This window comes from Monodelphis domestica, chromosome 3 (assembly GCF_027887165.1).
Source record: "Monodelphis domestica isolate mMonDom1 chromosome 3, mMonDom1.pri, whole genome shotgun sequence".
In the NCBI taxonomy this organism is placed as follows: domain Eukaryota; kingdom Metazoa; phylum Chordata; class Mammalia; order Didelphimorphia; family Didelphidae; genus Monodelphis; species Monodelphis domestica.
Window position 1 is genome coordinate 173,994,905 of NC_077229.1, and position 12,531 is coordinate 174,007,435.

The following is a 12,531-nucleotide window of genomic DNA, read 5'->3' on the forward strand; positions in this document are numbered from 1 at the left end:
ATGTCTCACTCTCTTTCCCTTCCATTCTATAGTACAGTAAAACAAGCCTTTTCTGTTCTACTATCTTATGTCTCCATGTGTTTGCACTGGCCATCCCTCAATTCTAGAATGCATTGCTTCCTGAGCTATGCCTTATAAAATTCCTTACTTCTTTCAAGTTGCAAATCAAGTACAACCTTCTATATTTTCAGGCAAGTCAGTGTAGCTGAAACAGCAGGGCATTTCAAAGGAAAGACAGAAGATAACATGTGCTAGGCAAGTCAAACTACCACTACCCCTTGACCCTGAAGAAGAACCTAGAGAATAATAAATGCTTCTATCCCCATGTCCTCAGCCTTAATCCTGGAAAGTTGAGCAACTATGTAGGTAGGCAACTACTTCTATAGGTGCCACAGCTACGAAAGACTTAGAAAAGAAAGTTCTTATCACCAGCAGTAATTATTTCTGTGAAATGCTTATTTTTAGCTTTCCAAACTTTTCCATCTGACTTGCAGCTGAACTCTTCCATATTTGCTGTCTTCCTCAATAGAAATATGAGCTCTTGAAGAGCAAGGACTGTCTTATCTTTCTACTTGAATCTCCAGTACTTAGTATGTGTTTTTTTTTTCATTCACTGGTATCTGAGACCATATCTCTGTGGTGAGGAACCTATGGTGCATGTGCCAGAGGGGGAACTCAAGAGCCCTCTCTGTGGGCACACACCACTGCCCCAGTACAGAGCTCACCAATTTGTTACTAGAAAGCCAGAAGGATGCGTACTGGGTTCAATTGTGGAAACTATATAGTCTTTCCTTTCCAGAATTTTGAAAACAAACAAACAAAAAAAACCACCCATCTTTTTAAATATCCATGCATGTTATCTGATAGGCAATATGGCTTCAAATCAGGTGACACTATAATAGTCATTGAATTAAACATTTTATAAGTGCCTAATACATGCTAGGCACTTGGCTATACATCCTGGAGAAGGTAAGAAAGCAAAAGGCTTTCATGCTTTATAGGAGCTCAAAGTTTAATGGGGGAGAAAACATGCAAGCAACTATGTACAAAGAAGCTATATTCTGAGGATTTGGAAAGGCTTCCCAGGAAGTGAAGCAAGAGAATTCCAGACATGAGATAGCCAATGAAAATGCCTGAAATTAGGAAATGGATTATCTTCATAATCAGAAAAGAATAAAAAATGTGGATGATAAGGCAATGGGAAATGTATGACCAGAAAAGGATGTAGAGCAGGCATGTAGCAATAAAGATAATGTATGGGTTACTTAAAACAATGTTTAAATACTACAAGAAAGATCTGCTGTGCATTGGATAGACATTATGGTAGATATGAATAAGAACTGGATAGGATGATCAAGTGTGAATGGATACAATCTTCAATCTCTACCATTGGAAGAAGTACACCCTCATCAATGAAGTGTGGAATATTAGATCAATTTTTTAGCTATTTCCTATATTTACTAAAAATAGCTATTTCCCATATTTACTAAAAATGAGGTACTTGGGTACCTCAGACTGGCACATAGAAAATCTTCCACTTAACACTATGATGGCATGTGTCTCTATGCTTCAAAAATTAAGAAGGACAAGTGGGTGGCTCAGCTGAGAATGACAGGTCTAGAGATGGGAGGTCCTGGTTTCAAATCTGGTCTCAGACACTTCCTAGGTGGGTGACTGAGCAAATTATTTAACCCCTATTGCCTAGCCCGTACTGCTCTTCAGACTCGGAACCAATACACAGAAATTCATTCTAAGACAGAAGATAATGGTTAAAATTTTATTTTTAAGTTAAGGCTAGAAAGCCCTGAAAACATGGGTTTATGCAATAGTCTCTTTCTTTATGAATTATAAAATTATAAAAAAACACATAATAAACCCCCTTTCTTGGTAAACTTGAAGCTTAATTAATTAAAAGAGCAAAAAAACCCCAATATGTTTACTTACTTTCTCGTCATGGGCCAACTCTTGGGATTTCAGAAATGAAGCCTTCTCTTCATCTACCCAATTCCCCCACTCTTCAGCTGGCGCATTCCAATCAGAGCTGGGATCAGTAGAAGAAAGTCCATCTGTAAAAAGAGAGCACCATGTAAATGTCCACTCTTCTATTATAAAAGTAACAGCAAAATATCCAGCTTTTACAAGGCTCCATTCTCAAGAGTTATAATGACTGCTTAACAATAATTTTATAATGGGTAAAAACTCCCCTGCCTTGTTCTTCCTTTACCCCATACCTGTCTTTTGTAAAAGGACAAAAGGAATTGATCAAAGCTGATATTTCACCGGGATATGGAACTCTCAGTGAGAAAACTCCTTTTACTAAAGCAACTGTTTTGTAACTTGCACTCTTTTTTTTTTTTAAACCCATACCTTCCACTTGGAATCAATACTATGTATTGGTTACAAGGCAGAAGAATGGTGAGGGCTAGGAAATAGGGGTTAAGTGACTTGCCCAGGGGTAACTTATACTCTTAAAAAATCTTTTTTTTTGAGGGGCAGCTGGGTAGCTCACTGGAGAGCCAGGCCTACAGACAGAAGGTCTTGGGTTCAAATCTGGCCTCAGACCCTTCCCAGCTGTGTGACCCTGGGCAAGTCATTTAACCCCCATTGCCTAGTCCTTACCACTCTTCTGCCTCGGAACCAATACACAGTATTGATTCCAAGACAGAAGGTAAGGGTTTATTAAAAAAAAAAATCTTTTTTTTGAATACTGAGAGCCTAAGTTAGTAGTCAGTGCCACAAAGTCTACATGTATCAGAGACAGAACTCAGGTCTTCCTGACTTCTAGGCCAACTGTGGTGCCTTTCAAAACAGCATATTGGCAGTATATTATTTTTTTTCTTCTCATATAATCCACTGAACTGGTTTGTCTAGATATGTAACTTTAGACAAGTTATTCTATCATTTTATTTCCTGACTCTGCTCCTTCCTATTATCACAAGAGCTACTAGGTAGGTTCTAGAACTTGGTGATTTCTTACCTTACTTATTACAATTAACTTTTTCCTCTTAAGGTCCTTTTTATAAGTCAGTTTGGTACATGGACTCTCTAACAACACTGTCATTTTAACCACTTCATGTTCCTTCTAAGAAAAGTCTCACTAATATCTTATTAACATCTTTTCTATCTGGTCTATCTTTTTCAAACACCTCATTCAGCTCTATCTTTCTCCAGTAAGGTTCCCTTCAACCTGTCTATTCAGTAGGTTTGACCATAGGACAGATGGTCAATTTTCAATGATTCTTAAAGAGTACCAAGTAATACAATCTGTACTGAGGACCAGTTAACAAATTACTAACAAAATCAGAGATCTTTGTAGCACTGAAGAAGTTCTTTTGTGATAATTCTACAATCACTCCTGTGCCACCTCCAGGAAATTTTCTTTGCCTTATGGCTAGAATGAATTTCATTATTTCTCTATCTTCCTTCAGGCAAAGCCATTAAAATTCTACATTCATAGTTCCATTTCTAGCTAAACTGAAGAAATGAAATCTTGTATTTACCCAACCTAAACAAACTCTCTTCACACAACATTCTAAAAGACAAGCAATTATCAAATGTTCACTACCTGCTAAATATTGAAGAAACAAAGAAGGAAAACAGTTCTTGCCATAAGGAATTAAATATAGCAATATGGGAGACAAAGAATTTAAGGGAATCTCATGGGAAGATTACAGTAGCTAGGGTAGGAGTACTAAAAAAAACTTTTAAAAGAAGATGACTTTTAAACTGAGTTTTGAAGGAAGTAGGAAACAAGAAAAATTGCCCTTAAAACTAGAAAAGTAGGAAGGAGCCAGGATATGAAAGGTTTTAAAGATCAAAAAGAGGCCTTTTTGCTGAGTAGGGTCACATTAGGAAAATCACTTTGGTGTCTATGTGGAGGATAGCTTGGAACTGGGACACTTGGGACAGACATCATTCCTTGTTCATAAAGTAGTGGATCAGGAAACCTCACTCAGAATATTCTCTGTTCTCTTATAGTTTGTCTATTCATCAGATTTCATTAAAATTTCTCTAAAATAACAAATATTAATTTGAGGACATTTTGAACAATGGCCATTTAGTTTCAAGATAGAAGTTTGACCCCCCCCTCCCCAAACTTCAGGTGTATCTTAATTCCAATTAGCAATGTACCATATTTAGTCTTATTCAATTCCTTTGAAAGTTGTTATAAAAGAAGCAATCTTCATTCTTTGGGTTAGATAATCCAATTATTTTGCCTATTTTACAAATGAAGAAACCAAGGCATACAGAGTTTAAGTGACTTTGTAAAAGCTTATATACCCAGTAAATAAAGGTGAGACTTAAATAGCAAATTTCTAACTAAATCCAGTGTCCTATAAATATCACAGTTGAAACATATCACCTGGTCAAACTTGAAAGTTAATGAAGTAAATAGAGAAGAATCAAATGAGTGCTATCTCTCCAACTAAATAGTAATTCATATAAACAGGGTTACTTCTTTCAAATGTCTACAGGACAACATATTTCTAGTTTCTTTATAGTACTAAAATATCAGGCTTCTATAATGTTAAGACATGGATTACTGGATAACTTAAAATAAGATAACAAGATTATTTTATAAAAAATACTAAATGCTTTGCTTTCTATACACATGACAATTGATGATGACAATATTCTTCTCTGACTTAGCAAAATCTCTATGTGCCTCTCTATTTTTTAATAAATGCAAAAGAACCTCAAGAGACTAGGAATTGAAAAACTAGGAAACCTTGAAGTCTAGAACTGATCATTGTCAGTGAATGACCCTTTTATGTGTATAAAGAAAAAAATATAGTCTAATCACTATAGATTAAGATCAGGAGATAATGCTAATCTAAATTGCCTGAAGGGTCAGGCAACTTGTCATACTCCCAAACACAGTGCCAAGTTGGGTCCAAAGAAAAAGACTTGACTCTTAGGGTACCAGATCCTTAGCTAGGAGTGATTTATGTTCTGTGTTTTTTAGAGAGCTTAGAGCCTAAGAATCTCTTACTGTAGGCTCTGGAAATAACAACACAGGTCACTCCATAAAAGTCAAAAAGTCCCAATTTCTACTAAGTTTTGTTTGATGGCTGATGATGAGGGTAGCTGCTTTTCTTTTTTGCCTTGGCTTTGAACTAAAACATACCCATGAAGAAAAGTTAGGCAAAGACTTTAATGCAGGCTAAGAGTAACACAGTAGTGCTTGGTGGAAATGATGGATTTAGTGGAGTACAATCTGGCAGGGACAGGACCAATGGGAAGTATGACTTCACTAGCAGAATCACTGAAGGAGTATGATTTGCCTTCTATTCTTATTGCCTGATCATCTACATGGGTGTGTGTGTGTGTGTGTGTGTGTACCCTTCCATTAATATATCTTGGTCACATGAGCTTCCAACATGTACCCCTCTATCCACATTTCTTACATGTTTTTATTTTTCTTACTGGCATGAAAATTTCTAGCAACATTACCCCAAGTTTAATAGGGAAATGTATTTACTGCTACTTTTAAAAATATTATGCCACTTCATTAAATGCTCTTGCTTTGACCTCATTGCTTCTTCAGGCTGGTTAAAAGTCAGTAGGGCTTCATCAGCCAGAGTTTTTGTGAATATAAGCCCACAGAGGACCCTGAACTTGGAGTAGCTGTCAATTGGGAAGTGTATAGCTTACATTCCCAATGGAATAACTTTCAAGCTTCTGATTGTTTCCATTTTACCAGAAGAAAAATCCTTCTTTATCTAAAAGTTTAAGCTCTAGAGATGGAAAGGATCTTAGAAGTCATTTATTCCAATCCTCCCCTTTGATCATCTACTAAAAGTCAAATATTACTATTCCTTTAAAAAAAAAATTATTTCTCAAACAATAAAAGCCTTTCACATTTTATCCAGTCGAAACACAAAACCAAGTATAATTACTTTGCTACAATTGCCTCTTTTTGTAGACCATAACACGGGTATGATATTAAAATTATTTGCCGTTAAAAATTAAAGTAACATTACTTTAATTTTTATTTTATTTTAATTACATTAAGTTTCTTGTTCTGTTTCTTTCTATGTAAATAAAAAGAGCATTTAACACAACTAAAATTTCCCCTCAAAATTATCTAAAGTATCATTGGTTAATTGACTAGAGAACATAATTGCACTCAATGGTATGCTATAAAAATGAAAAACTGATCATGAAACAAATACAGAATTCAATATTCAATCATCTTCTTGCCTTTTTAACTACATTTTTACTGGGGCCATAATCCTGGTCTGTGGGATGGCATGGTGAATAGGAAACATAACCCTGGGGAATTAATAGCACGATTCTCACAAAGTTCTCTGTCTGCTGTACCACAGGGCAGGGAATACTAACATGAAAAGCCTAGTTTTGGGAAAAAAGTTTCTGCTAAAACTTGATCCTTCACTTAAGGCAAGCTCCCCAGCTTTAGGGACTGGCATATGAACCTAGAATGTAAAGGAAAAAGGAACTTTACATTCTTTTTCTAAAAATGCCCTTATTTATGGGTAATTAGAGCTTTTTACTGATAGTTACATTCTAGCAACTTTAGGGAGTAGGAGAGCAATTCATTCCAGGGGGCTAAAATGATTTAAATAAGTGTTTCAAATCAAGTACCCAAAAGTAAATGGAGAACAGAAAAATTAACTTAAAAAAGAATTTAAAATGTCACTACCTAAGAACGATGAGCATCAGAAAGGTTTTATGAGACTAGGAAATATCAATGATCAAATTTAATAAAGGGGTCTCTGGTAGGCCTTTGTGAGTCTGAGGAATCCCAGTTAAGACCTAGCTTGGAGTCTATACAGTTGAAATATCATAACCCAGGCTCTGACAGGTTCTACAAACATGGAAAGGCTTTGAATACTTGAGGACTTGACATATCCAGCTCAGCAAGACTCATCATTAGGAAAATGGCCATCAAATGATAAGTCTTGGACATAACAAATAGTATGTTTATTACTAATGTTGGTATCTACAACTAATGCAGGGAGTATCCAGTGATGAAATCATGGATCCTGTGAGGTAGGATAATTAAGACCATAGCATCTATTATGCTTAATTTTTAAATTGTTTATTACTTCTTCAGCCCTATGAATTAACTCTAAGAGAAATTGCAATGGTGGATGCAGTACATGGTAAAAGGTCAAAAAGGAAAAAATGGGAAGCAGGAGTTGGAAATCAGTGATGGTTGGTTTTGAGCATGAGAGGCCAGGACCAAACAATCAAGTCTCTGAACCCAAGAATTCTCCCTGGCTCCCTTGTACCAGAAGGTCTGTATCTCAGTCAGGGTTCTGGATGCTATGCTTCTGTAAATGTGCCCACAGGGTTTGTTTTGGGTCATTTGGTTAACTCATTTACCAGGACTGTCACAAATGAACCAAGATTATCCGCTACATACAACTAGGCAGGGACCATAGTGAACAAAGATTCAAAGGAAGAGTAAGATTTACAAAAGATTTATAAATTGCCAAAGGGAGGGGGGAAGCAATAGCCTTCATTTTTCTTTGGTCTTTTCTGACCTTTTTGCCTTTTGATGCAGTCTAGCTCTTTACATCATTATTGAGAATTACTGGAGAGTGGAAAAGTCAGTTTTAGACCTGGTTCTGCCATATAAGTGTTAAAATTCCTTAATATCTGCAAGATTGAGTCCTAACCTTCAAATGACTAGAGTAGTTATAGGACTGTTTGCAAGGAAAGTACTTTTAATGGTAAAAAAGAGGCAACCATTTTGTCCTTGAATTCCCAGGGTAGCTTTAGAACAGATATACTTAAATATTATTTCAAATATGGAGTTTAAGTATGGCATATTAATCAGCTTTTAAGTAGGGTATTTGATGAACTCTTTTGAACTAAAGTTGAAAAGAAGGTATAAAATTAGAGGCAAGTACACAAAATAGTAAGGTTATTTCAAAGCAAGTTGCTGAGAAAACGTTTTGTTGTAATTTTTAAAAGGACATACTTAACCCAGACCATTCATCATCGATGTGGGGTTGATTACGGCTTACATCCCACTGAAAATCAGAAGCAGTAGACTGAGAAACCTCAGTGGTAGACCCTTAAGTGAAAAAAATGAACGCAAAAAAATTAAAAAAACAATTTTAAAATGAAATTTTTTAACAATAATTTCTCCCCCCCCCTTTTTTGGGGGGGGGGGGGGCTGACACATAACTGGTATGATTTCTTTCAAAGAAAAAGAAACATTTTAAAAATTCCTGATGGCAGTGGTAGACAGATAAAAAGAAAAGCAACCACTAACTCTTTGGGGGCTATATCACAGATGGAAGTAACTAGCTTGGTTCCTAATCACAAATTGGAGATGTCTCTTTTATAGGGGAGGGATGAGAGGCCAAGTCTTCCTGTTCTGAAACATGTTAGGTATCACCTTGCAAAAAAAAAATTATTCATGTTGATGAGAGTACTTGGAGATTTTTGCTTCCAAAAATTCCAAGAAATTAAAAAAAATGTAAATGAAAGGTATTTTTAAAAGTTTAATTATGTCTCAAACATAGCTTAAATTGATTTTACATACCAGAAACTGTAGTGTTGAGTGCCAGAGATGAAAAGGGAGCAGAATTCTGCTCAGTCGAATTATTTACCCTCCTATCCACGTTGCCAGACCAAGAAGCTGTCAAAATAGAGATTACTTATATTCTTAATTTACAATGACAATGTTAACATGTGCACAGATTTGAAATAACATTTTAAAAGACAATCTCAAGCTATAAATACATACTCCAACATTTTGAGAACCCTATTTTATATGTAGTAATTTTAAAGGAATGTTTAAAATTAAAATTCATTTATGTTCTGAGTATCCTTCTTCCCAGTAGCACAGCACCTGGCACATAGTAAGCACTTAATAAATGTTGATTAATTGACTGATTTATTGATGCCACTATGCCACTATGCAGAGCAAGCAGTTGGGATGCCTCTGTGAGGAACAGAGAAAAAGAAGAAAAAGGGGGATTATCAAGAATACTTATGTGCAATTAGGATTTAAATGGAGAAAAAAAATTGCAATTTCAAGAACACTCATGTTCCCTAAACAGTAGGTAAAAATTAAATAAATTTTATAAGAAATTCTAATAGAACACCATTTTTAAATGATCATTAAAAAAAAAATCAAAAGGCTACTTATTCTGTACCAACTCCCCACCACCCAGCTATATTAGTAAGTAAATGATATCTGGGGACCTTCATCAACACAAGATTCTTTCCTTGTCTTTATCCTCACATTTTATTCTTGTTCTCAAAGCCATATTATGTATCATAATCTTAAAAAAAGTTCAAAAGTAGAAGACTAGCTATTCCACAGACCAACCTAAATAAGTCTAGAGAGTTCAATTGTTCACCAAAAGTTTTTTTTTAATCTGGGTTCTAAAAGGAGTACTTAAAGATTGTTGAAATAATGAATCCCATGAGTTTCGTATTAACTGAATAGTTTTACACTGCCTTTTTAAAAAGCAAATTTTGCTGCTTTCTAAAAAATAAACTTTTAGATGAATGTCAAAGTATTGGGGGGTGGGGGGGGGGGAGGGCACCAAATACATTTTTTAAAACTAAAGTAGCTTCTAGCTACTTTAACTTTAAAAAATTATAAATGGCAAAATTTAAAATAAAATGGTGTTTTGCTGAGGCTACAAAATGCTCACACTTCCGTGAGACTCTTAATTTCTCTCTAAATTATAAATACCGAATTTTATTTTATGCTGATAACTGCGTTATAGGAATTTCCTGAAAAAACTCTGCACACGCGATTCCTTAGGTGAGAATTTACTATTAAATAGTATTGTTACTTTACTATCCAAGGATTTTTTTAAAGGCTGGAAAATCCTAAATTTTCCAGTAATACAAAGTTAGTAAATTGAATTAACATGATTTAGTAACTCTTACCAATGCCAGGGAATAATGAACGTTCACCCCAGGTCCTTCCCACCAGGGACACACCCCAGTCTTTTCCATTTGCACTAGTATCTCCAGTATCCTGACCCCAAATAGATGGCTCAATCTTCCTCTTGCCAGCTGAAGCAGATGACACAGATGTCCATTTCTCCTCACCTGCACTGATCTGTGAAGGGATTTTTATTGACTTTTCATTCCAGCCTCCTCCATTTACAGTAGGGTTTTCATTCAATCCTGAAGAAATAGAGCAATGGATCAAAGTTACAGGAAATAAATTTAAGGCAACATTTCCTAACAATTAGTGGAATAAGCTGCCTTATAAGAGAATGTTTAACAGAAAGTTGAACTAGATAGCTTCTGAGGTCGCTTTGGCTTTAAGGTTCTATGGATTCTGGTATGGAACTGGAAATACTTTGTCAAACTAACATAATTTCATTATTTGGTAGCATTATGACATTAAAGAAAGCATCACAAATCACATACACTGCTACATTTAGATATTATAAACCTGGGTAGGAACAAGAGGGTTCTTACAATCAAATAATCAATCAACTTGTAAGCATTTATTAACTGACAACTATGTTGACAGTCAAGCTGTATAGTGGTCTTCAGAGTGCTGGACTTGGAATTCAGAAGATTTGATTTCCTGACTTACATATATACTAACTATGTGACCCAGGGCAAGTCATTTAATCTCATTCAGCTTTAATTTGCTCATCTGTAAAATGATACCTACTACCATGAAAATAGCACCTCCCTCAAAAGTTGTAAAGAGCAAATGAGATAAGAGATGCAAAGTACAAACTGTAAAGCTAATATTGTTTTTGTTATTGCTGCTATTGTTATTATTTCTTACCAAGTGTAAGGATACATACAAATCCTGCCTTCAAGATTATAGGAATATTGTTCATGCGTATGTGTGTCAGTTAGATGACAATGGTAGATATGAAGATGACACCTGAAAATGCTGTCTCCTAAAAAAAAATTTTTTTTTTTAAATAAAACCCTTACCTTCCATCTTGGAGTCAATACTGTGTATTGGCTCCAAGGCAGAAGAGTGGTAAGGGCTAGGCAATGGGGGTCAAGTGACTTGCCCAGGGTCACACAGCTAGGAAGTGGCTGAGGCCGGATTTGAACCTAGGACCTCCCATCTCTAGGCCTGGTTCTCAAACCACTGAGTTACCCAGCTGCCCTCTCCTAAAATTTATAGACTTCTAAAATCTCAAATCTTTTCAGAGATAGGATATTACAACATATAAAGCATCATATTTGAGGTCAGGAAAACCTATGGTTCAAAATCCTGCCACTGATACTGAGCTCTATGACCACTGCCAAGTTCCCTTTCCTTTCTCTGGGTCTTATTTTCCTCCTCTTGTAAACTGTGGATAATAGCTATAATAGCCATCTCATAAAGCTGAAGAGAGAATTTTTGCAAAGGGCACTACAAACCTTACAGCACAAACATCAGTTGTGCATACCTAAAAGTTGTTTTCTTTGTGTTCTATCTATCCCAAGACACTAAAGTAATCTCAAAAATTAGTGTATGCCTGCTTATAAAATGAAAGATACGAAAGACTGATATTATTTATGTTTTAATCAAGACTGTGGGAATGGTGAGGAGGGAAGGAGAAAAGCCTTCAAATCCTTATTTGCAAGTATTAACCCAAAATGATTTTGGGGATTCATTAAAAATGCTTGATTGCCTAACTCCTTACCCTGAAGGGTGAGATCTCCTTTTCCAGACTTAAAGTTGCTACCTTGAACATTGAGAAGAGAATCACCTGGTTGAAACAGAAATAAATTTCACATAACATTAAGTAGAGAACTATTATAGGTCAAAATCACTTAGAAACAACACGATTTCAATTCTACTGAACAGTTGGACTGAGTTACTCTTTTTTTGGTTCAGGTTTGACATAAGAATGGAAAGTCAGACGTACAAGAAAAACATCACATGTCTACTTTTAGGAAACTGAAGTTTCCTAAAAGTTCTTTCTACCATTAATTAATCAAGAATCAATTAAAGATCTGAGAAATTCTCAAATGCCTAAACTTAGAATATACTATGAAAATAAATTCTATAACAGTGTAACTAGAGATCTGCAAACTAAAGAACTGGTTCACTAGAATTGTATTCAGCTTAGCCATTTTATAAGTGAAATTTCTCAAATTAGACAGTCCAGATTCCTCATTTTTTACTCTCTACTACCCTTTCTCTGCTACCTGAGAGCTAATCCATGTTAAATGAAAGATAACAGAGGCAAATCACTGAAAAGTACTAATGGGATTGGGAGTCTGGAGACCTGGCTCTGCCACTAATAGAGATCTTGGGTGGTAATAGCTCTGAGTCTTAGTTTTCTCCTTGGTAAAAAGGATTAGATAATCTCTAAGGTCTACATCTTTAAATCTAAAAATTTAGTTTATAGTTTATGAACTATAGCAGATACCTTTTCAACAATCCCAGCAGAAGCAACACTGTGACTTTGCAAATGACTATAATACTTTTAGGACCAATAAACTTTATGGAAAGCAGGAGGGAGGAAAAGTACAATTTGGAGTCCCTAGATATTTGTTCTTTGATACCTAAAGAAACTAAGAGTCAGCATTTACAGGATTGTATTAAAGAGGCTGGCAAAA

The 12,531-nt window shown here is 35.5% G+C and overlaps 1 protein-coding gene across 4 annotated transcripts in view; it reads right to left on the minus strand.

The window, feature by feature from the left end:
- MTDH (metadherin) overlaps nucleotides 1–12,531 on the minus strand; it is a 68,503-nt gene that overhangs the window by 20,393 nt on the left and 35,579 nt on the right. For 2 of the 4 annotated variants that reach the window (XM_056823291.1, XM_056823289.1), the window contains 5 exons: nucleotides 11,610–11,675; nucleotides 10,051–10,128; nucleotides 8,522–8,617; nucleotides 7,952–8,047; nucleotides 1,945–2,066 (listed from right to left, as the gene is read on the minus strand). In XM_056823291.1, coding sequence (XP_056679269.1) covers nucleotides 1,945–2,066; nucleotides 7,952–8,047; nucleotides 8,522–8,617; nucleotides 10,051–10,128; nucleotides 11,610–11,675 — 458 coding nt within the window. Of the gene's footprint in view, nucleotides 1–1,944; nucleotides 2,067–7,951; nucleotides 8,048–8,521; nucleotides 8,618–9,885; nucleotides 10,129–11,609; nucleotides 11,676–12,531 lie in introns of all 4 variants that reach the window. The other 2 variants (XM_056823290.1, XM_056823288.1) reach the window with 1 other exon arrangement.